The sequence below is a fragment of the Bos indicus x Bos taurus genome, chromosome 4 (genome assembly GCF_003369695.1).
Source record: "Bos indicus x Bos taurus breed Angus x Brahman F1 hybrid chromosome 4, Bos_hybrid_MaternalHap_v2.0, whole genome shotgun sequence".
Lineage (NCBI taxonomy): Eukaryota > Metazoa > Chordata > Mammalia > Artiodactyla > Bovidae > Bos > Bos indicus x Bos taurus.
The window spans coordinates 73,029,719-73,052,779 of NC_040079.1; the positions used below are offsets into that span (position 1 = coordinate 73,029,719).

General features: G+C 38.7%; 2 protein-coding genes across 6 annotated transcripts in view; one reads left to right on the forward strand and one right to left on the reverse strand.

The window, feature by feature from the left end:
* EFCAB10 (EF-hand calcium binding domain 10) overlaps positions 1-8,389 on the forward strand; it is a 23,347-nt gene extending 14,958 nt beyond the window's left edge. The window contains exons 4-5 of one of the 3 annotated variants that reach the window (XR_003510793.1): positions 2,028-2,193; positions 7,514-8,389. Coding sequence is in view for 2 of the 3 variants with exons in the window: in XM_027539695.1 (XP_027395496.1) it covers positions 7,514-7,565 (52 nt within the window). In the remaining variant the exon portion in view is untranslated. Of the gene's footprint in view, positions 1-2,027; positions 2,488-7,513 lie in introns of those variants that run through there. The other 2 variants (XM_027539695.1, XM_027539697.1) reach the window with 2 other exon arrangements.
* RINT1 (RAD50 interactor 1) overlaps positions 1-23,056 on the reverse strand; it is a 24,754-nt gene extending 1,698 nt beyond the window's left edge. Inside the window, exons 1-14 of one of the 3 annotated variants that reach the window (XM_027539692.1) lie at positions 22,878-23,056; positions 22,389-22,434; positions 16,602-16,786; positions 14,877-15,118; positions 12,478-12,651; positions 12,230-12,379; positions 11,528-11,684; positions 9,601-9,711; positions 9,279-9,504; positions 8,398-8,535; positions 6,104-6,303; positions 2,494-2,708; positions 1,032-1,212; positions 840-958 (exon numbers count right to left, since the gene is read on the reverse strand). In XM_027539692.1, coding sequence (XP_027395493.1) covers positions 840-958; positions 1,032-1,212; positions 2,494-2,708; positions 6,104-6,303; positions 8,398-8,535; positions 9,279-9,504; positions 9,601-9,711; positions 11,528-11,684; positions 12,230-12,379; positions 12,478-12,651; positions 14,877-15,118; positions 16,602-16,786; positions 22,389-22,434; positions 22,878-22,919 — 2,186 coding nt within the window. In that variant the 5' untranslated portion in view covers positions 22,920-23,056. Of the gene's footprint in view, positions 1-839; positions 959-1,031; positions 1,213-2,493; positions 2,709-6,103; positions 6,304-8,397; positions 8,536-9,278; positions 9,505-9,600; positions 9,712-11,527; positions 11,685-12,229; positions 12,380-12,452; positions 12,652-14,876; positions 15,119-16,601; positions 16,787-22,388; positions 22,435-22,877 lie in introns of all 3 variants that reach the window. The other 2 variants (XM_027539693.1, XM_027539694.1) reach the window with 2 other exon arrangements.
* Between the last annotated feature and the right edge of the window lie 5 nt (positions 23,057-23,061).

The window sequence follows — 23,061 nt, forward strand, 5'->3', positions numbered from 1 at the left end:
AGGATCATTGTTTTAACACATATTCATTACTTCCCCAAATATGATATTTGATACTAACAGTATATTAAATGTAGGTAAAACTTTAGGATATGGGAAAAGAGAAAATTAAGGGACAAAATATAAGCAGATAGGTATACAGAATAAAACAAAAAAAAGCAGAAATAAGTATCATACCGAAATGAGCAAAAAAACCTTTCATTTTATTCGTTTTAAAGGAATACTTTATAATCTCAAAAATCTAAATAAGTTTTATACCAATTTCTAAAAATACTGCTAAGAATTATTCATATATCATGTTAGTTACGCTGCTACTGCTGCTGCTAAGTTGCTTCAGTCGTGTCCGACTCTGTGTGACCCCATAGACAGCAGCCCACCAGGCTCCTCCGTCCATGGGATTTTCCAGGCAAGAGTACTGGAGTGGGGTGCCATTGCCTTCCCCATAGTTATACTTAGAACCAAAACTAATATCAAATGTTTAAGAAAACAAATTTTAATTTTTCTTCAGGCCTGGCCTGTTGTTCAGTACTAAACATTTTAAATTTCTTCTATTTACTCAATATGGCAGGAGTGCATTTGCTTTCATATTCTATTTATTTCCAAGTAATAAGCATTAAACCAAGTGTTAGAAAACAAAGCTCAACATATAATTTATATGCAGCTCTGATCAACTTTTGGAGGTCATGGGTCACATTTTATCATCACATCTTATGACTATTTTAAGTTTTTAATTGATGCTATGTATACTTAACATCACTGGAAACTTAAAGCTGTTTAAAAAGTAAACAACCTCCTCTAACAATTTGATAACATCGAAGTTAATTGTTAAATATTGTGCTTACTGTTTAAAGTAATTTTCTGGCCTCTTGCAATAGTGAGAAAACAAAGGGAAAAGATTCCGAGTCATGTCAAAGTGCAGCTGAGCAGCTCCTCCTTCATTGAAGTGATTGGCAAGAATTATCTGAAAAAAAGGACAATTCATATAGGAGTTGCCTTTATCATCACAGCCCAAAATACAGTCTGCTCTTACTTACTTCTTGGTAGATGTATATGTCCAGCTTCTCTACAAGCATTTGCCAGAAAACTTTAAATAGAGAGAAGCAAAGCTGCTGCTCTAACTGAAGTAAACGGTCTCGTAAAGTAAGCAGCAAGGGGCAAGCTGAACTGGACAGGGACATCACCGCCTGTTCAGACTGCGATGGCAAGGACAACCACCTGGAAAAAGCAGAAACAGCACTGTCTGCAGCATATTCATTTTTATTATGAAATTTTTCATCATTCTATATGTTTAAGATTTTTTACTTATTTTAAATCTGGGGAAATACACTTTTCTGGGGCATTCTGGATAAGAAAAACTATACAGCCCAACATTAGAAGTGCTCTCAGAAAATAAATATACCTGTTTGTTTATTTTATGTTATGTTATTTTATTTTTGGCCATGCCTCACAGCTTGCAGGATCTTAACTCCCTGACCAGGGACTGAACCCAGGCCTCAGCAGTGAAAGCCCCAAGTCCTAACCACTGGATGGCCAGGGAGTTCCCTGTACCTATGTTTATACTTTTTGCTTCCCTTGTGGTTCATCTGGTAAAGAATCTGCCTGCAATGCAGGAGACCCCGGTTCAAATCCTGGGTCAGGAAGATCCACTGGAGAAGGGATAGGCTACTCACTCCAGTATTCTTGGGATTCCTGGTGGCTCAGCTGATTAAGAATCTTCCTGCAATGCGGGAGACCTGGGTTTGATCCCTGGGTTGGGAAGATCCCCTGGAGAAGGGAAAGGCTACCCACTCCAGTATTCTGGCCTGGAGACTTCCGTGGACGATACAGTAGCAAAGAGTCAGATACAACTGAGCAACTTACACTTTCTTTCATGTTTATACTTTAGTTCTCAATGAAACACTCTTTACTTAAGCAGGATGATAAAATCTGTAAACCTCCAAATTTAACATGACTTACTGATATAAAACAGTTAAAATGTAAAATGCATTAACATTTAAGACATTAGTTAATTTTACACTGTTAATTTTCAGCAAAACAACAGGGACTATTGACACTCTAAACGGATAAGTCCTCTGTGTGACACGGCTGTGCTAGGACAGACACTGCCTGTGCTCAAGGAAGCCACCGTCTGGGGGAGGTAACAGACATCACAAGGAATCGTGGGCAGTGACTACACTACAGTGCAGGCATGCACAGGTACTGCAGCAACACCTGGCTTTGTCAGTGGGTGACAGGCTAGGCCATTTAACCCCCTATCAGACACCAGCCGTCTGGATTTACAGCCTCATCTGAAGGTTAAGTTATCCATTTATTCTGATTAAGACTGTCAAAACATATTTTAGAAAGATTTCCATCAAAAATGGTTAAAAGTTGGGAGTGCAAAAGGCCAAACTCCACGCTGTCTATAGACACTTTGGAAATCTGACTGCATGTTATCTGTTAACTTTCATAAACTGGAGTTGAGAGTTGACTTATAAGAAAATACAGAGGACTTACCTCTCTTTTTTATACAGTTTTGCAGCATCTTTAACTTCTCTAAAAACATGGTCTACTTGCCGGGTCAGCATGTCATGCTTTAAACGCTCTAACAGGTTAATCATGTCATCAAAGACAGAGCTTTCCATAGAGGCTAGCTGTCCTAGCTGGAGTTTACTCAGAGTGTTATTCTCTGCAAAGACTTCCAGTGCTGCCTGTTGAAGCTGTAAGAAGAACTGAAAGCAAAAAAATATGTTAACATGTTTAAGATACTTTTTTTTTTAACAGCTTGAGATCTAACTCATATATAATTCATTCATTTAAAGTATACAGTCTCTTTGTTAAGACTCTATGCTTCCACTGCAGGGGGCCATGGATTTGATCTCTGGTTAAGGAACTAAGATAACACATTTTGTGCAGTGTGGCCAAAAAATAAATATACAGTTCAGTGGCGTTTCATACATTCAGAGTTGTGCATCTATCAGCAGTCAGTTTTACAATGTTTTCATTACCCTAGAAAGAAATCCCACTCTCTGCCATCATCTCCCAATGTCGTCCTCATCCCCCACCCCTAGGCAATCACTCCTCTTCTGTCTCTAGATCTGCCTGTTCTGGACATTTCATGCAAATGGACTCATATAATCTATGATTCTTTATAACTAGCTTCTTTCACTTGGTATAATGTTTCAAGGTTCAACCATGTTGTAATATGTATCAGTTTTCATTCCTTTTCGTGGCCAAATGATATATCCTATTTATCCATTCATTAGTTGACAGACATTTGGGCTTGTTTCCACTTTTTGTCTTTTATGACTAATATTTCTATGATCATTTGTGTACAAGTTTCTGTGCAGATATATGTTTTCATTTCTCTTGGACATATACCAAGGAGTAGAACTGCAGGATCATATAGTAATTCTGTATTTAACCTTTTGAGGAATTGCCAAACTATTTTCCAAAAAATAGTTTTGGAAAGCAACTCTACCATTTTACACTCCTATTGGTTGTGTATAAGGGTACAAATTTCTCCACACTGCTTATAAATGATACTATATTATTATTATTATGGCCATTCTAGTTTGTATGCAGTGGTATCCCATTGTGGTTTTGATTTGCATTCCCCTAATGGCTAATCTCATTTTTTCGAGACAGAGATTGATAGCTACAGTAAACTAACAGATACATGAGTTAAAATAATTAAAATATAATTTTTTTACAGTGTTGTTTTAGGTAGAATTAATACTCTTCTTTCTGCCTTATAGGAAAATAACACTGTGGATAACTAGTAAAACATTTAAAACCAAAAACCTAAATGTCTATTAGTAGGGGCCTGGGCATGGCTACTGGGGATTGTTCAGAGATGACATTTGAGAGGCCGCCTTGGCATCTCTGCTCAAGCTGTCAGGGTAGTAGCACTGTCCTTTTGAGACTGTTCATGGGCTGTGGGAGCCTAGAGCCACCTATGGCCACATTTACCAGAGCCTGCCTATGAGTGAAGCCAGAAATGAATAACTTGAGAGCAGCCATGCCTAATCCTTCCAGTTACACAAACAAGTTCCTCACCTCATGCCACCCCACTCCCCAAATCAGGCCAGCATTAATCTGGGTTCTTGCCACCTATGACTGAAAAACTCCTAATTCTGAATGGGCTGGATATGTCAGGCTTGGCACAATCTGGCAATGGTCAGACAGCTGTTAGTACAGACTCTAATGAATGGAAGCTGAACTCTGTCTATTCTTCCTATTTTTGGGTAATTCAAGAGCTTACATGATTTTTATTTAGTGTATTCACAAGCTGAAGGACTATGAATGTGGTTAAATGATATTTGGTGTTAAACAAAATTTGTACCATAATAACATACCAGACACAAAATTTAGTCATGATTTGAAGAGTCAACTCTAAAATTTGATTATTTCTCTGTTGACAGAAGGAACCAGTTAATTCAATATCAGATTATTAATTTTCTAAGGACAGGGATGATGGCCAGTTCATCTCCGTTAACCGACTACAGCACTGAGTAAAGTAGTTAATGATGTTCCACAAATATTTCACTGAAGCTAAAAATGTGCCCCTGAATGAGTCTCTTATTAAAGCATTGGCACAAGAAGCAAGAATGACTGTTTTATGAAAAAGCTAAGCAGAAAATGGAGCACTGTGGGGGTTGGTGGGGGTGAGTGAATAAAGCACCTACTAAAATTAGGAACATGACACATAAAAGTACATAATGAATGAATGTATTCTGACTAGGTGACTTTATAAAGACAAATGCATTGATCATTACATTCCACTAATATTCATTTTAGGAAATAATTATTTTCCTTGCTCAGCAGAATGATATCATACACATGTATTTCAGTTAACATTTCTGTAAAAAAGTCTTTAAATAATTACTAAGTCCCAGCCAAAAGGCCCAGATTAAAATAAATTATGATTGTGTTTATCAGCTATTTGTTTACATCTATTATTAGTATATTTGTTTCCTGTTTTTTGGCTGATTATCCTGGATTTAAGATAAAGACTTTCATTTTTTTTTTCTCTCACAGTAAAGGAATACATTTTTTTCTATATGATATGCTAGCAGTATAGTATAATATTTTGTTATAAATTCATAGTATATTGGGGACTTCCTCGATGGTCTAGTGGTTGAAATGCCATACTTCCAATGCAGAAAGTGTAGGGTCAATCCCTGGTTGAGGAACTAGGATCCCCAGATACCACGCTGCTTTTTTAAAAAGGGATTCTTATCTTTTAGAGGTACATATGGAAATATTTACCATGAAATATATCTGAGGTCTACTTCAAAATAATTCTGTATAAGCGGTAGAAGAAAGGCTTAAATGAAACAAAATTGGTACTAGAAGATGGGTGAGAGGCATATAGGAGTTCATTTTACCATTCTATTTACTCTTGAGTATGTTTCAAAAAAACAAAATATTAAACAATATTTTAATGTATGAAATATTTAGGTTAAAAATGTTTCTATTTTTATGACTCTTCATAATCTGTCATGTTTGAAGGCACTCAATAGGGACTTTCCTGGTGGCTCAGACAATAAAGAATCCACCTACAATGCAGGAGACTGGGTTTGATCCCCAGGTCAGGAAGATCCCCTGGAGAAGGGAATGGCAACCCACTCCAGTATTCTTGCCTGGAGAATTCCATGGATTAGAGGAGCCTGGCGGGCTGCAGTCTACAGGGTCACAAAGAGTCGGGCATGACTGAGTGACTAACACTTTCACTTTTAAGAGGTACCAAATGTTATTCTTTGATTTTCCTTAAAGTTCTGAATTTTATTGATTTTGACGTCATTATACAAGCTTAGCTTTTTCTGAGATGGCAATTACCATTTAATGTATTTCCCAAGTTTAAAATCTACAGAGGGAAGATTTACTTTATAAACTACAATTTCATGAAAGGATGGCTTTCTTTTCCAATGATTAAAATATCAGCATGATTTAACTATACGAGACTTAGATGAGAAAAACATGTACTGTAATCATACCTCCTAAGTTTGGCCCAGTTTTGATTCTGTCTAACGTGTGTTATTTCTGCTTGCTACAGATTCAACATTTCAAAAGGTAAAACTGTTCAAATTACTAATATATTACTTAACATAAAAGATTAACTTACAACATTGTCAGCCCAGTCTGCTAGCACTGCTGAGATATAGTTCACGGCATTAAGAATTGCACAGTACCGAAAGCCAAGGGAAGCTCTAGTCTCTTCTTTCATCACCTGAGTTAATCGTATCCTAAAATCATCCACTAAGTCCTTCTGTAACTCCAGGAACTGCAACTTTCTGGAAGCTGTGGGAAGATTTTTATACCTGTCTGTGGAGAAAATTAACAAGACATATGAAGGTTTATTGCCTTCCCAGGTGGCGCTAGTGGTAAAGAACTTACCTGCCAATGCAGGAGATGTAAGAGACACGGGTTCAATCCCTGGGTTGGGAAGATCCTCTTGAGGAGGGCATAGAAACCCACTCCAGCTTGCCCGGAGAATTCCAAGACAGAGGAGCCTGGCCGGCTACAGTCCATAGGGTCGCAAAGAGTTGGACATGACTGAAGTGACTTAGCACACACAGCATGTCAAAGTTTATGGTATAGGGTTTTCCTATTGGCTAGCTTTGGTGCCTGGAGAAGGCAACGGCACCCCACTCCAGTACTCTTGCCTGGAAAATCCCATGGACGGAGGAGCCTGGAGGGCTGCAGTCCATGGGGTCGCTAGGAGTCGGACACGACCGAGCGACTTCACTTTCACTTTTCCCTTTCATGCATTGGAAAAGGAAATGGCAACCCACTCCAGTGTTCTTGCCTGGAGAATCCCAGGGATGGGGGAGCCTGGTGGGCTGCCGTCTATGGGGTCGCACAGAGTCGGACACGACTGAAGCGACTTAGCAGCAGTAGCAGCAGCAGCTTTGGTGCCTTTGTCAAAAATCAACCAACCATTCAAGTATGGATCCATTTCTAAACTCCCTAAGGATATGTGTTTCACAAGTACTGGTATTTGTCAAAACTCATTGATCTATATACTGATGACCTATGCGTTTCACTGTATATAAGTTATGCCTCTAACACAATGTTGTAAATCAACTGTGCTTCAGTTTAAAAGTTATGACTCAATTTTTTTTAAAGGTATATGAGAAAATCATATACAAAAATTATTCCACTTCTTCAACAAATGACATTTTTTAAAAAAGGAAGGAGGAAGTAGGATAGGTTAAAAGAAACACGTAATTAAAGATTTATAGGTGAAAAGCTAAGATGTCTAAAATGTTCTTTAAAATACTTCAGGAAAAAAATCTGTATTTTGGGGGGGTGGGGGAAAATACATAATAGAAAAGCAATAGTTTTAAACTTTAGGAACAGATAACCTGAGGGTTCGTTATGCTGCTTTTATATATATATGAGAAAATTTCCATAATAAAAGATTTTTAAATCAGTTTTGCTAAATATTTTTGTATTGTAGTGTTTTTCATATTTTTCTTATGAATTATTTACTGACTGGGCTGGAATGACACCTCTTCTGGTTACCGCACAGGCCCAAGAAATGGACAAGGCACAGAAGGACCACGGCAGTGACAGCTCAGTAGCGCCTGGAGAACCAGCAGGTCTGCAGTGCCCCAGGGGCAACATGGACAGGAACAGGCCAACCAGGGCTAGAGACAGCTGGGCCACCCTCCAGCCAGAACATTCTTGGACTATAGACGTTCCTGTTACTATTCCGACTTTGCCTTCTCCAGGGGATCTTCCCGACCCAGGGACTGAACCCAGGTCTCCTGCATTGCAGGCAGACTTTTTACCATTTGAACCACCAGGGAAGCCCCCATTCTTGTCCTTAAAGTTACTTTATATTGTTCTATAAACTCTGATAAATCAAAGTGAAGAAAATAATATTTAAAATTTGGGTCAATCACCATTTACTGAAGATACTTGAAAAGTTGAAAGACAAGGGAATTCAGGTAATAAAATTAAATTCTTATGTGTTTTTATGTAACAAATGAGGAATTTTTCCCTCATGTAAACTAATGTTTAAGGTCTTAAATTACAAAAAATCCAAAAGCTAAAATACTGTGCTAGAGTTTTGACCAAAATAGAAATTGAATTTGAAGATATTACAATAATCACTATATGGTATTTTGTCAAACTACTTCAAAAGTACTGAGTGAAGAGTCAGTACTTTTACTTACTTTTTAAAATTTTATTGAAGTAGAGTTGATTCACAATTTGTATTTAATTTCTGCTATATAGCAAAGTGACTCAGTTACACATATATACATTCTTTTTCATATTCTTTCCCATTATGGTTTATCACCTAATGGACTCCATCCCTCCACCATTCCCCTTCCCCCTTGATAACCACAGGTCTGCTAAGAGTCAGTAGTTCTAAAAAAAACAAAGTTATATCTTTAAGACTATACTTGCCAGTTATAACCAAGAGTAGTGTCATAAAAGTTTCTGCACAGTCTGGAACTTTCATCTCATCCACATCAGTGATATCCTTATATTGGGATATCCAGGCAGCTTCTGATGAGAGCATTGAGTCCATTTTTTGAAGCGCAACTGGCACACGAGAAAGACTATGTCAAACAAGTAGCTACAGATTGTAATTCCTAATCTTTCAACTCATAATTTCTTAGGAATGATCATTTTTCTGTAAAAAAGTAAATGTACACCCTCCTACTAGTTGCACTATATATAACATGCTCTATTTTAAGGTTAAGTAAGATCTTTTACCTCTGCCCGCCACACCTACCCAGAATCTTCCAAATATCTTCACTGACTAGAAAAGCCACATCCAGAATGATTCCATAAGAGCAGAAATACTATATGTAAAATCCATAAAACAGTTAACTCTACTGGCTTAAATTTTTTTTTTTTTTTAGTATTTTTATTTATTTGGCTGTGCCAGTCTTAGTTGCGGCACTCAGTATCTTTTTAGTTGTGGCATGCAGCATCTTGAGCTGCAGCAAGCAAACTCTTCGTTGCAGCATATGGGATCTGGCTCCCTGAGGAACAAACCTAGTCCCCCTGTATTGGGAGCGCAAGTCTTAGCCACTGGAGCACCAGAGAAGTCCCTGGCTTAAATATTCTACCCTAGAAATACGTAGAGTACAATTGTGGGAACAACTGAAGCTTGATGGGGAGAAAAGAAGATAATCTCTGAAGGCAACCTGATAAACCTCAACCGAGAAAAATTTAGATGGCTCCAGTTTCTACCCAGAACTGGAGAAGAATAACACCTAAAATTTTGTATTCACAATAAGAGATACCTCTCCCCAGCCTACGGCCATATGAGCACTTACATTTTCTCTCCACAGTCAACCATCTCTGAAAACAGGTCTCCTCTGATAGAATATGCATACAATTAGCAAAAGTGCTAGGATAGCCATGAACGCTGTGTAGTTCTTTTTCAAACAAAAGCACCTCATCCACCAAATGACAGAAGAGATTGTCGTCATAGAGCAGACAAGGAATATCAGCAGCTAACTTCTCAAGAATCAGCATCATAAGGCCTCGAGAAAATTCAAGCTAAAAAAATACAGAAGCATAAGGTAATGAAAAAGACAGCTTATTCATGGACACCTGCAACTCTGAAACTGAAATGCTTTGGACTGAATCTCTTACCCTTGCATTTACCGAAGAGCCCACTTTGTCCAATATTGGCTGAATCTTCTCATCCAGAAACTGAGTGTGGTTCCCGATCCACAGAAGAACCTGAGCCAAGTACCATTCAGGCTAAGGAAGAAGATGAACAGTTTGAATTCTTAAGTCATTCCAACTAGAAAGTTACAGTTAGTTAAATGTTTGTATACATAAGAGCACAATTTTGACTCTGCACTTTACATTCATGGAAGGCTTAACAATCAAATGTTTCCCAATGTACTCCCAATAAATTTCAATAATGTGGCTTAAGTCAACTAATGAATTTACAATACCATAAATATTTAAAACCTAGCACTTTAGAAATATGTAAAAGATAAGTATCACAAAGAATGATGGCCTTTATATAATTTTTTTGGAAATAACTTTCCAAAATAATTTTTAAACATGACTTTCTTCTGTTTTTTCTTTTTTTCAGAAGCTAAATTAAGAAAAATTTGGCTGGTCTGCATTACAAAAAATATAAAGACTTAAGGCAGCTGTAATTATAGAAAAATAATGTAAGTGTGCAGTTTTTTAAATTGTCACTAGAGGTGATTCTACAAACCTTCTAAGTTTTGTTGGACAGGAACTCTAGAACATTTTCTGAAAGGTAAAATCCTGCTGGGTGCTAGATGCCAGGAATACAGAAATGAAAAAGGGGCAGGTAATCTCAGGGCCTGCACAGTTCAGGCTTCGTGTCACAGTACTAGGAGCACTGGAACTACAGTTTAAAAAGCAACCAACAGAACTAACAATTTTCTTACCTCAAATCATTACTGCCTGTCTACAGTAGTTAGACTTCTTTTGTGTCACTTACCACTTCCTAATTGGTTCTACTCTTCTTTCTACCAACACCCCAACCAAGAGTGGGAGACCCATGAAGTACAAAACAAGCTGAATTTGAGAACCAGAAATTCATTGTCATCCCACTCTTCCCTACGTAGATATAACTGCCTGTCCCTTGATTCCTTTACAATTCTATAAAGCCTGTAAACTCATTTATATGTGACATGTACAATGTCTGGTGTAATCAGGCATTTAAAATCATTTAATTCAAAACACTTACTGTAGGACTCCTTTGCTACTTGCACCGCATCACATGTAGGAAGACTTCAAGGATAAACAGTATCCACCCCCTAGCAACTCCCAAGGTTATAATTCTCAACACATTCAATCAAACTTCACTGAAAACAGTTGTCTCTGATTTTCAGAGCAGATTAAAGAAAAAGTCTCAACAGGATGTCCAATACACATGGGTGTGGTCCCTCAACTAAAATGCTGGTGATAATTTCCTCAAAGTCATTCCTGTCACTTATCCCTATACTCTCTCCTGCATAGCTACAAATCATTTTATATTTTTTAAATTATTATTCTTTTTTATTTTTTGGCCGTGCTGCATGGCACATGGGATCTTTGTTCCCTGACCAAAGATCAAACCCATGCCCCCTATGGTGGAAGCACAGAGTCTTAACCACAGGACCACCAGGGAAGTCCCACTACAAATCACTTACACATCAGCACTTCCATTCAAAAGCTAATTAATGCTCTACTATCTTTTGACTCTCACTTCTCTTTTTGATGTATTATAAACCTGAAGGAGCAGTTTGCACAGTGGTACACATGTGGATCCAGTTGTAAAAAAGTGCCACAGCAAATGCTACAGCACACCCCAGAAGAAACTTGAAGAAGTGGTCAGATGGTGTGTTAATGAGTGCACTGCTTCTTAACAACATATCAACACAAGTCCCAAGTTATATCTGTAAAGGACAGTGACAAAACTGGAATTTAGCTCTTTAGAGAAAAAACAGAATTGTGGATAGAATCAGAATTTAACTTAAGCCAGCAAAAGTACAGAAATCCTTAGTATTTGCTATTAATTAAAACCAGGGCAAAAAGCAGCAAAGCACACCTTGCTTATAACATTAGTCTGGCGGTTCCCTCTGAAGTGATACCTGAACCTTTTCTGAAGGGGAGTCAGCATAATTTGGATGGGCAGGATGACAGAAGGGGATGTGGGAAGAGAGTATTTTTCTGGAAGCTGTTTTGGCTCAGTAAATAATTCATCTCTGACATAGTAAAGTCAAGGAAAAAGAAATGCATATATGTATAGATATAGGTATGTATACACACAGAACATTTTTCTAGCAGATATATATGATACTGAGTAAAATTATAACAGATAATATGTACTCTCACTTTAAATTACATATGACTTAAGTAAAAAGTCCATTGGAAATGTTATTAGAATTAATCTTTCCTAAGATAAAGGATAATAAGTAAGGAAACACATTCGAATAATCATTTTATTAAATTAACACTAAGTTACTAAGGCTTCCTTCCAATTTTGCCCAGTTTTTTAATTGTCCCAAGAGACCTATATGTGATGCAAACTTGGGTCAATCATGTACTTCAGAACTCCTCACAGCCCTTCCACCCACACGCAGTTTACCTGGAAGGAGAACAGCACCCCCACTACATATGCACACAGGTAAGTCCCAACCTAGTACTCCCCCCATTTCACTTCTTGGCCACTTGCAGAAAGCTTTCCTTTCTGGTCCAAATCCACTCTAGAAAAAAGAAATTTTAGTAGGTTTTACCCCCCAAAAGATACGAGGTTTGTAGTTTCAGAAGCTGACAGAACAGTGTCTCCAGGTTACTGTATATCTCAGGGGCACTGGCTGGTCGACTGATGCCAACAGTTTGAGACTGAGAGGGTGTGATGAATGGCCAGTGAAGCTGTGCTAAAATTTCCTCAAAATCACTGTAACAGAAAAGTGAGAGAAGTATTGCTATCAAACCCAATGAACATCAAATAGCCATCTGAAAGCAATTACCGTGAAATATGGATAAATTCCTTGCCTTGTAAGCTTGTCCTTGAGAATTTTATGCCAGAATTTAACTGTGGCTCTCATGAAACCAAGAAGATGAGTACAGGACGATTCCTGAAGCTTGATGTCAAGTTCCGCCATAAACACCAGAGTAGACGCTGCCTCTGGGACATTATTGGTCATCAGATATTGCTGAATGTTATCACTGAAAGACAAGGAATAGCAAAGTTGAAAGACACTTTGTTCAGAATAATTCCAAATGTGGAAGACTGCTTCTTCCTCCTGCTTTACATAAAGCTACAACCAAAAGAAGAAGGAAGCACCAACTTAAAGTGTTTTGTTTTTTTTTTTTAACTTGATACCCCAGTCTTTAGGAGCCTGGAATCCTCAGCATCCTCCTAAGAGCAGTGGGCTGTGTTCAGGACATCTCCCTCCACGTTTGCCTGCTCAGCTCTCCTAATAGGACAGACTTTTCCTCTGTCACATTCCATCAGGCACCCCTCATTTCTAAGAAATCTATCAGGCACCCCTCATTTCTAAGAAATCTGTCTTTTGCAGAATCATAATCCAAGGGGAGAATGTGGGTGGCATCTGGTAAGTCAAATATGCTAGTCTTCAATCTGTACCTACTTTGCCCAGCTGAACTTGACTATAGGGAACTTAGGGAGGTGGCACCTCAGAGTCGAGTCCTTTCAAGTTACTGCCAAGCTGCACATAAAATTTAAGGCAAGCTCTATAGCGAGGGTAGCAAAGTCAAATGCCTAGAAAGGCCTGACAGGCAAAGTAAATTAAGAAAAGCAAAGTGGGGCCAAGTAAAAAGCATATACCCCACCCTAAGGCTAGGGCTGTCACACTGGAATGTAGGTCTAATGTGGCCAAATCTTAAACATTTTCAGGAGAATCAGAAATCAAGATTTCCAAGTAAAATCAAACTATTAATCAAATTCTATAAAACAAGCCAAATACAACATGTCTTCAGAACTAATTCAGCATATGACTACCATTTTGCACACTGGCTCAAAGAACATTTGAAAATGAAATGCTTCTTTTGATAAAAATCACATTCCATATCTTAAGCCAGAATAAGGAACAAAAGTTAACCTTTTCAATCATTAATCTCTGTTCAGAGGTCATCAGGAAATTGGAAGTTAGTGCTCTCTCTCTAGGCAGCCTGTGTGCATTCTACCAAGGCTTGGCTGAGGAGCTGGAAGCTGACTATGAGCTGGGTTCCCGCAGCGCGTCAGTTCCGCTGGGTGGGCACAGCGCCCTCTGTGGGAACAGGCATGCACCGCCGTCACCCCGCCCAGCTCCACTAGGGGCTAGTCCTTGCTCCACACCTTTGTTTTCCACTGGCTCTGCTTCAGGCAGTAGCTCACATTTGTTTTGTTCTGTATTTTTGACAGCGCTTTGGCCTTCCCCTACTCTCATTCTCTCATTTTTCTTTCTTCCCCTTTTCTAATCATTAAGTTTCCTAACAGATTTTGTCTTTTATAGCTATTTTCATAATTGAAATTATGAAACCAAAACATGTGCAAAATGTAAGCAGAAATGTTAATTCAGCTTGTTTGAAAGGCAATACCAGACATAATCAATCAATGATATGTATTCAATTCAAAAAGAAGTACAACAGACCCTTGAACAACATGGGTTTGAACTGTAGAAGTCTGCTTATAGAAGTAGAAGTATGGGCTTCCCTTGTGGCTCAGCTGGTAAAGAATCCGCCTGCAATGAGGGAAACCTGGGTTTGATCCCTGGATTGGGAAGAGCCCCTGGAGAAGGGAAAGGCTACCCACTCCAGTATTCTGGCCTGGAGAATTCCATGGACTGTAAAGTCCATGGGGTCGCAAAGAGTCGGACACCACTGAGCAACTTTCACTTTCAGTCTGCTTGTAAGATGCATGCAGACCTGCCATTGGAGGAGCTCTGGTGCTCCTAACCTCTGCTTTGTCAAAGGGTCTACCGTCTTTTTTTTTCTCCCTATTCAAAAGTAGGAGGGCTTGTTATTCATCTAATAATATACTATGTAGCTCTTCTTAGGTGATATCCACTAAAAAAAAAATTTGAATCATAGATAAAGCAATCCATTTCATTAAGTGACCACCTCTAAAAGGTAAAAAGAGGAATATTACTACTCTGATGAGCTGTTTTGTTAATATGACATTATAATTTTCATTGTGTATGCACAATACAACTATGGGACTTGAATTTTTTACTTGGATTCCTTTCTTTTAAATGCAAATTAAGCCCCTGAAAAGTTTATGTTCATTCACAATAAAGGAATCATTATCATAATGCTATTTTCATAACAACTGGTAAAATCACATTATTATAATCTTTAATTAACTCAATTATTTAATGGCATCCATGTACTCTCTAAGACAGAGTCTCAAAGGAAAATAATAATTATGAGAACAAAGAGGCTTATTTTACCTTAGTTCTTCAATTTGTGAAATCCATTTAAGGTAAGCAAGGTGCCGTTCAATCTCTTCAATTTGGTTAATCATGGCTCCGAGATCTTCCATCCAGGGCTGTGCAGTCAGCAAATGGCTGTTAATGGAACTGAAGAGATGGGTTTCTTGCTCCAGAAATTGATTAAGGAATTGCTTTGATTCTTCTGCCTTTTTTAAGGCAGTGTGAATTCTTTTAGGGATTTCTGATGAAACTGTAAGTACCTGACCATACCAAAAATAAAAACAATAAAAAACAGCAAATATCAGGTAAGATTCTCAAAACCTTCTTTATTAGTTACCTTCAAAATGCATGTATGTTCTAAACAGAAATAAAAATTGTCATTTAAAAGCCTCAAAAGAAGGGTTGGATTTCTGCATCCTATACTACCCAAGCCTCAACATAAAATGCTGATGTGGAGGTGTGTAGGGAGGGCCCTGGTAAACAGTATGTATCTTTGGGTCTACTATCACAAAGCACTTTCAGAGGGTCCAGTGAGAGGACATTTACCTGCTTTACCCACTAAAGATTTTCCTTCAAAAACAAATGAGACTGTGATGATAAAAGTCTGGGTTTCTGTATTTTGCAAAAGTTCGCCAGGTGATTCTGATTTAAGTCCAGGTTAAGAACGAACCATTGACGTGCTTGGTAAGATAGCCAGGTAATGTCTTTAGAAATGGTACTTTATTAAATGGATTTTTCTTATAGTAGATAGAAACACATACAAGTATCAGGCATCAGTACAATATAAGAATATATTAGAGGAATTCCAATTTAATCAACACTGATGATACACTTATTCTACACCAGGCACTGTGCTAGGGACTGATAGATAAATTAGACACAGCATCTGCCCTTAATCTCACTTGTTATGAAAGAAAGATGCAGGCACATCTTCAATAGTGGGATTAGTGCAATGAAAGAGATGCCAGGTGTAATGGTGTACTAAGGTGGTGTTTCCCAGACTTGAATGTGCATAGGAATCACCTAGAGATATAGAGTGCAAATTCAGACGCATCAGATCTGAAGTAGGGACTGAAATTCTGCACTTCTTACGGGGTTCCAGGCAATTGTACTTGCATGGCTCATGAACAGACCTTTGTAGGCTTGGTGGAAATTTTTAGGAAAGTTTGGAAGGCAATGGCATTTCAGGCAAAAGAAACAGCTCAGTCATGATCAGAGAAGAGCAAAATGGGGAGGAGGGCACAGAATCCAGTCCAAAGAAATGCCGAGATGAGCCGAAATAGGTAGGGGGCATCTTGGGCATTACAAGAATACCTGGCTTTTTCCAATAAGCAATGGGATGCCATGACGAGTTTTTAATAAAGGAATAATTCAGTGGGATTTATGATTTAATATAACCATGTTTATTTTCATATTATTTATGATAAAAACTGGGAATAGCAAAGAGATCAACCAGTAAGGGCCTGATTAACTAAATTATGTACAACCACATTTGAATACCATAAAACCATTAGAAGAGATCTATATGTATTGATACATTAGTTGTATTTACATTACATTATAATGTGTATCAGAGAAGGAAATGGCAACCCACTCCAGGATTCTTGCCTGGGAAATTCCATGGGCAGAGGAGCCTGGCAGACTATATACAGCCCTTGGGGTCACGAAGATTCAGACACAACTGAGCACACTGCACATAATGAGTGTACTAGTGATGTCGTCTCAGTGGGTTTTAATACTTGCCTGTTCTTCTAACTGCATTTTATTTTCTGTCATCTGTTCTATGAGTTTATCAAGTTTCTTTAAAGATTTAAGGTCATTTCCGACTTCCTTTTCTATAAATGCTGACACACAGGAAGGGAGATCACCATTATCTGTACCTTCACAGACTTGTTCATTTTCAACAAGAGCTGCAATACTTATGTCACCTAAAATGAAAAGAATAACAATTACTCAACACCACTAACTACTATAGAGTTAAAGGAAATGCAAATGATATATAAGGCAACATGTCTACTTTCAAAAGTTAATAAACACTATATATGGCATTTTGTTTACATACAGTATTTGTATGTATATGTGTGTGTGTGTGTATATATATATGTTCACAAAAATACCCAAATGACTATAGTGTGTACAAATGAATATGAATATATATATATATATATATACACACTATATCTTATATATACAATCAGCCCTCCACGTCCATGGGTTCGACCAACTACATATAAAAAAAATAGTAAAAAGAAATCCAGGAAGTTCCAAAAATCAACATAAATTTGCCATGCTCCAATAATTATTTACATAGCACTGACACTGTATTAATATGTACACTATTATTATTAGCATTAGGTATTGTAAGTAACCTAGAGATGATTTTGGAGAAGGCAATGGCACCCCACTCCAGTACTCTTGCCTGGAAAATCCCATGAATGGAGGAGCCTGGTAGGCTGTAGTCTATGGGATAGCTAGGAGTTGGACACGACTGAGCGACTTCCCTTTCACTTTTCTCTTTCATGCACTGGAGAAGGAAATGGCAACCCACTCCAGTGTTCTTGTCTGGAGAATCCCAGGGACAGGGGAGCCTAGTGGGCTTCCGTCTATGGGGTCGCACAGGGTCAGACACAACTGAAGCGACTTAGCAGTCAGCAGAGATGATTTAAGCATACAGAGGATATGTGTAGGCTATATGCAAATATTGTGCCATTTTATATAAAGGACTAGAGCATCCAGGGATTTTAATATATGCAAGGGTTCTGAAAGCAATGCCCCATGGATACCAAGTGATGACTCTATATGCATATATATATATGTTGTTTAGTTGCTAAGTCACGTCCAACTCTTTGTGACCCTATGGACTGCAGCACATTAGGCTTCCCTGTCCCCCACTATCTCCTAGAGTCTGCTTAAATTCATATCCATTGGGTTGGTGATGCCATCCAACCATCTTATCCTATGTCGCCCTCTTCTCCTTCAGTCTTTCCCAGCATCAGAGTCTTTTCCAATAAATCGGCTCTTCGAATCAGGTGGTCAAAGTATTGGAGCTTTAGCTATCTCCTTGCATTCCTAGGGACTCCCAAAGTCTTCTTCAGCATCACAAATATTATATATGGGTATATATATGTATATAAATATACACATAGACAAATACCCAAATGAATACCTATAAAGCAATTTATTGATCAAGTATACTACAAAATGCTTAAGAGATGAGGCAATTCAGAATGAAGGAAAAATTACTAAATTCTGTCCTAGTAACCAGAGGTTTCAATAGATGTTGGCATGACAATGCAGTTACAAACACATTAAATGTTTCCAGACAACTGTATCTTAAGAATCTATTTTGTTACTGGAGAGGAAAGGTCAAATCTGATTCTACTGATACAGCTTCTATTAAATTAGTAATATATTTTCAAAATTTGTAAAGAACCAGATGGTATAGTCTAGAATAACATCAAAGGAAGACTCTGGTTTTAAAATGTTTAAAAAAGAAAAATGGCATTGAAATATCTCAAGTGTATGAAAAAAATCTGAAAGGGAGACCAGTGAATAAAAACTCCTCCTTATGTAAAAGAGTTTTAAGCTTCAAATGCAGTTGTACAAAATTGACCATTTCAGACACAGGGAAAAAAGGAAATATGAGAGAAAACACAAATTACCAGGAAAAACTCAAAATGGCTAGCACAACCACTAAATTGTACGATCTGAAGTGAGATTGTTTCCATGGCAAAAAAAAGTCAATGATGTCCTGTATTTCACAAGTCAGTTTTTCACTATGCAAGACTCTACACCTTCTTCTATTCAGAATATTTAAGGCATAATTAAGCAAGTTACCTTGAATCTTTGTAGAATGAAGGAAGATTCAAGTATTTCAGTTTTAAAATTCTGATTTTTATTTAAACAAAACACTGAAGAAAACAAATTTCTAGTTAAACAATTCACTTCAAAGGCAATTGTTTTTCTAAATTTCTGGACCAACAGCACGGCTCCTCTTTTCCAGATGATTTCTAGCTCTACCTTTGTGATGGTCTACACCAGGACGGATTTCTGAACGTGCCCTGAACCTGGCAAACCCAAAGGCCCAGAGCAGCTTCTTGGCAAAGAAGGTAGGAGCGTCACCACCCACAGCTGATACCCTTCTCCTCCTCCACCCCCATGTGCTAAGATGAACTGTTTCCCTTTGAAGTGTGTTTCCATGTGTAAGCTTTTCCTTTTGGTTCCTGGTGGTTTCCCTCTTGCAGAAGCTTAGGAAACCCGAAGTTTGGGTCAGACTTTATACTGGTTAACACCATCATGTCACTGTGCAGCCATTAAGTTCCCTGATACTAAACACGCTCAACTCTACTGAGTCCACAACTTGAATTATTTCATTTACAGGGTTTAATCTCTCTAGATATAAGTTGTACCTAGAAATTTAAAAAAACAAAACCCAAGATAATGTAAAAATTTAGAGGAATAGCCATTGAACTCCAAATGAAAATAAATACTATAAAAGAAAGCCCCAGAGAAAGAGAGAATGGACTTCATGGAAACCAAACATTAGAATAAACCTGAACATACCGTGCATTTCTCTACTCCAGGTTTGCCTAAAGGATTTGGTCTTCTCTAAACAAACTATTTATGGTTTGTTAAAAGCTTGATTGTACTAGCACATATTTCATTACAAAGACTATGGCAATTTCTTAAAAAGCAAAACCATAAAGCAAACAAGGTATGCGCATAAGATAAAGCTGGGGGAACAACACAGCGCCTCCTGGGGAGCACTCCTGGGTGGACTTCACCTGTTCTTCCTTGGAGTTTAACCTTGTAGAACTGGGCTCTTTGCCAAAAATAAAGTGTTTTTCTTTTTTTAAGTACAGTTTGCTGTACAGAAAGTTACAGGTACAGCTTCACAATTTTTAAAGGCTACATTCCATTTATAGTTATAATATATTGGCTATATTCCCCATGTTGTACAATATATCCTCATAGCTTAAAAAAAATTTTTTTTATTGTAGTTGATCTACAATGTTGTATTAGTTTCTGCTGTACAGCAAGTGAATCAGTTATATATATATATCCACTCTTCTTTAGATTATCTTCCCATATAGGTTATTACTGAATATTGAGTAGAGTTCCCTGCTATACAGTAGGTCCTTTATTAGTTCTCTGTTCTATATACAGTAGTGTGTATGTGTCAATCCAAGTCTCCCTCTTCTCCCCCTCACCACCGACCCCAGGTAACCGTAAGTTTGTTTTTCACATGTGTGACTCTACTTCTGTTTTGTAAATAAATTTATTTGTACCATTTTTTTAGATTCCACATATAAGTGATATCATAGGATATTTGTCTTTGCCTGTCTGACTTATTTCACTCAGTGCTTATTTTATATGTAACAGTTTGTACCTCTAGATACCCTACCCCTGTATCGCCTGTCCACACTTACCTCTCCTCATGGGTAACCACTAGTTTGTTCTCTATATCTGTGAGTCTGCTTCTCAAAAATAAAGTTTTAAAGAAACAGCAGTGAAGGGCAAGAGGTTATAATCAGCCTCATTAGAAAACAACAGTCACTTCTGACAAAATGAAAGAACAGCTAAATAAAGATATGCTTGTGTAAAATGTAACTATCAGCAATTAACATAATATATGCCAGTGTTTAACACTGTGTATATTCCCCTCCCCCAGCCCATAAAATTTTTTTTTCTCCTTTGTTCTATTCAATTTATAAGAATCAAATGCTTTTTCACATACTATGAGAACCTGTAGCCCACTGATAGGTAGAAGCAAAACTAATAAAAGTCTATGCCTCAACTTCCCAACTATAAATTCTAACATTTGCCCAGCCTACATTTTAAAGGTTGTAAATGGGACTAAAATCCATGTTTCCTGACTCTTAACATGATATTCTTACCTTCTTCTTCTTCAGATATGATCAGAATTGGCTGGACTACATCAAACTTTATTACTACAGCAATCTATATACTATTATGTACAGGAGTCTCAATGCCATGTCTTTTCATTTATCTTACATAAAACATGTAAGTTTGTGTGATGTATCTGCAGACACAGAGGCAGGGCTATGGGCAGAGGGAATGTTTTGTGAACTCTAAGCTTGCTGTAGCTTATAGAGTAAATTCTATCTTCACTTTTTAGAAAAAAATTATACTCTTTTGATTCAACCATTTAAATGCACCATAGTACATTCTTATTCAAATAACATCCTTTAAAATGACCCACTGGTGATTTGCAGGGGTGAGGAGGGAGGTGTTACTGTCTCTCCTCTATTTTTTGTAAAGCACACTTTTAACTGCAGAGAAATTGACCAAGCCACCAAAGGAGGGGCAAAGATAAAATCTACAGCTCAGTGGCATCAACTTCCCAAGCATATGAATGGGGGAAAGGTAGAAAGGGAAGGGTTTAACTGAATGGTATGAGATACTCTCAAATCCTTTGCCTTTAGGTAAAAGGAGCTGAGTTGTGGCAGCTGTGACTGCCAAGTACTATGAAGTGCTCATAGCTTGCTTTCTGAGACAGACTGTAGCAACAGGCAATGTTAAGGGCAAGTCTAAGTCCTAAAGCCAATATGGTAACATGGGCACCTTTCTGTTACCACTATTCATTCCCAGACTACTTGCCATGGTCAGAAGAACCAAAAACTCTTTGATGGAACAGCTGCTTCCATGCTTCCCCCTTCCTCTCCCCATAAATTTCACTTCAAAAGCCCTTGATGATTCCTTGCTTTCCAAAAGCTTGGCACATTTAGCTCATTAAAGTAAAATGCCAAATGTTCATAACCCTGGCATGTGCCCCTGCAGGTAGTAAACATTGACCTTTTCCCTTTCCTTGTCCAGTTCAAGATCCAGGAACCAGGTGATCTGTTGTGCTCTTCCCAGATCAATGTTAACTGCAAATTCACTGAAGGTAAAGTACAACTAAACAATTATTATTTGACTCCTTTAAATGCAACTACGATGATGGTCATCTCTCCTAGATCATTAGCCCCTCCAAATTCCTGATGCTTAACAAGTTGATGCTTCATTAAAATAACAGGCAGGCCCCAGTTATTTTGAACCCAGTGGAAGGGCAGCACTGGAGTGAAACCACACCAGTCCTTGTACTAGGTAGGGATCAGGAAGTGCTAGTCTCCAAATTACCCCACATATTACAATCTTGAAAGTTAAAAATATGTGCATGATGATAATTAGTATTTATTACCATGCAAGACTGAAGGAAAACGGAGAGGAAGGCAGCAGAGCATGAGATGGTTAGATAGCATCACCGACTCAATGGACATGAATCTGAGCAAACTCAGGGAGATAGTGAAGGATGGAGGATCCTGGCATGCTGCAGTCCATGGGGTCTCAAAGAGTCGGACACAACTGAACGACTCAACAACTATGCAACCAGGTTGTACAAAAAGGAAAAAACGATACTTTATCTAAAAGATTAACAGGCTAACAAGATCCTTCTGGATGCAGACCCGAGGACCGAGTTGTGGAGAGATGGCTGGGTGGAAAGTGCTAAGGTGTTTGGAATCTGCTTACTTTTCTCCTTGAGGTTCTTCTTTTGGTCACCATTTTCAGAGCAGCACTAGAAGGAGAATAGGTAAGACAAACACATTAAGACTGACCTGATAGGTGGAACTCACACAGAGCTCTCAGGGGGCATCCAGTGGAGGACAACTTCTCAACTTCCTGGGAGGCCAGAGTCTGGAGGTTCCCAAAGAGCCACGTCCCTGGGGCCACCACTGTCACATCCCCAGGAGAGCTGGGGTTACCTTGCCTGGCCTCCAGGGGCACATCTCCAGAACGATCTGGGTCATATCACCAGGGATCGCCAGAGCTACGGCATTGGGGCCACCTCCCCCGGGAGGTCCGCCACCTTACCAGAGCAGCAAGGGCCATCTCCCCGGGGTCATGGCAACCGCGTCCCCAGGCCGCCAACTCCACCTCACTGAGACACTCTCCCCTGGAGGTCTGTGCCACCTCAATGGGCCACCAGTGTCCCCTCCCCGGTCACCAGGGCCACCTCACCGGAGTGACGGGTGGCTCGCCGATCTCGCCGGCCGGGAGCATCCTGCTTCCGCACAAGTCGTCTGCTCCTTGCGCAGCCAGCGTGGCCAATGGATTCTGGCTCCGGCCAGCGATCAGAGCTGAGCCTCAGAGACCATAGCGCCGGACGCCACGGCAACTTCCTGCACCGTCTCTCTGGTTTCTT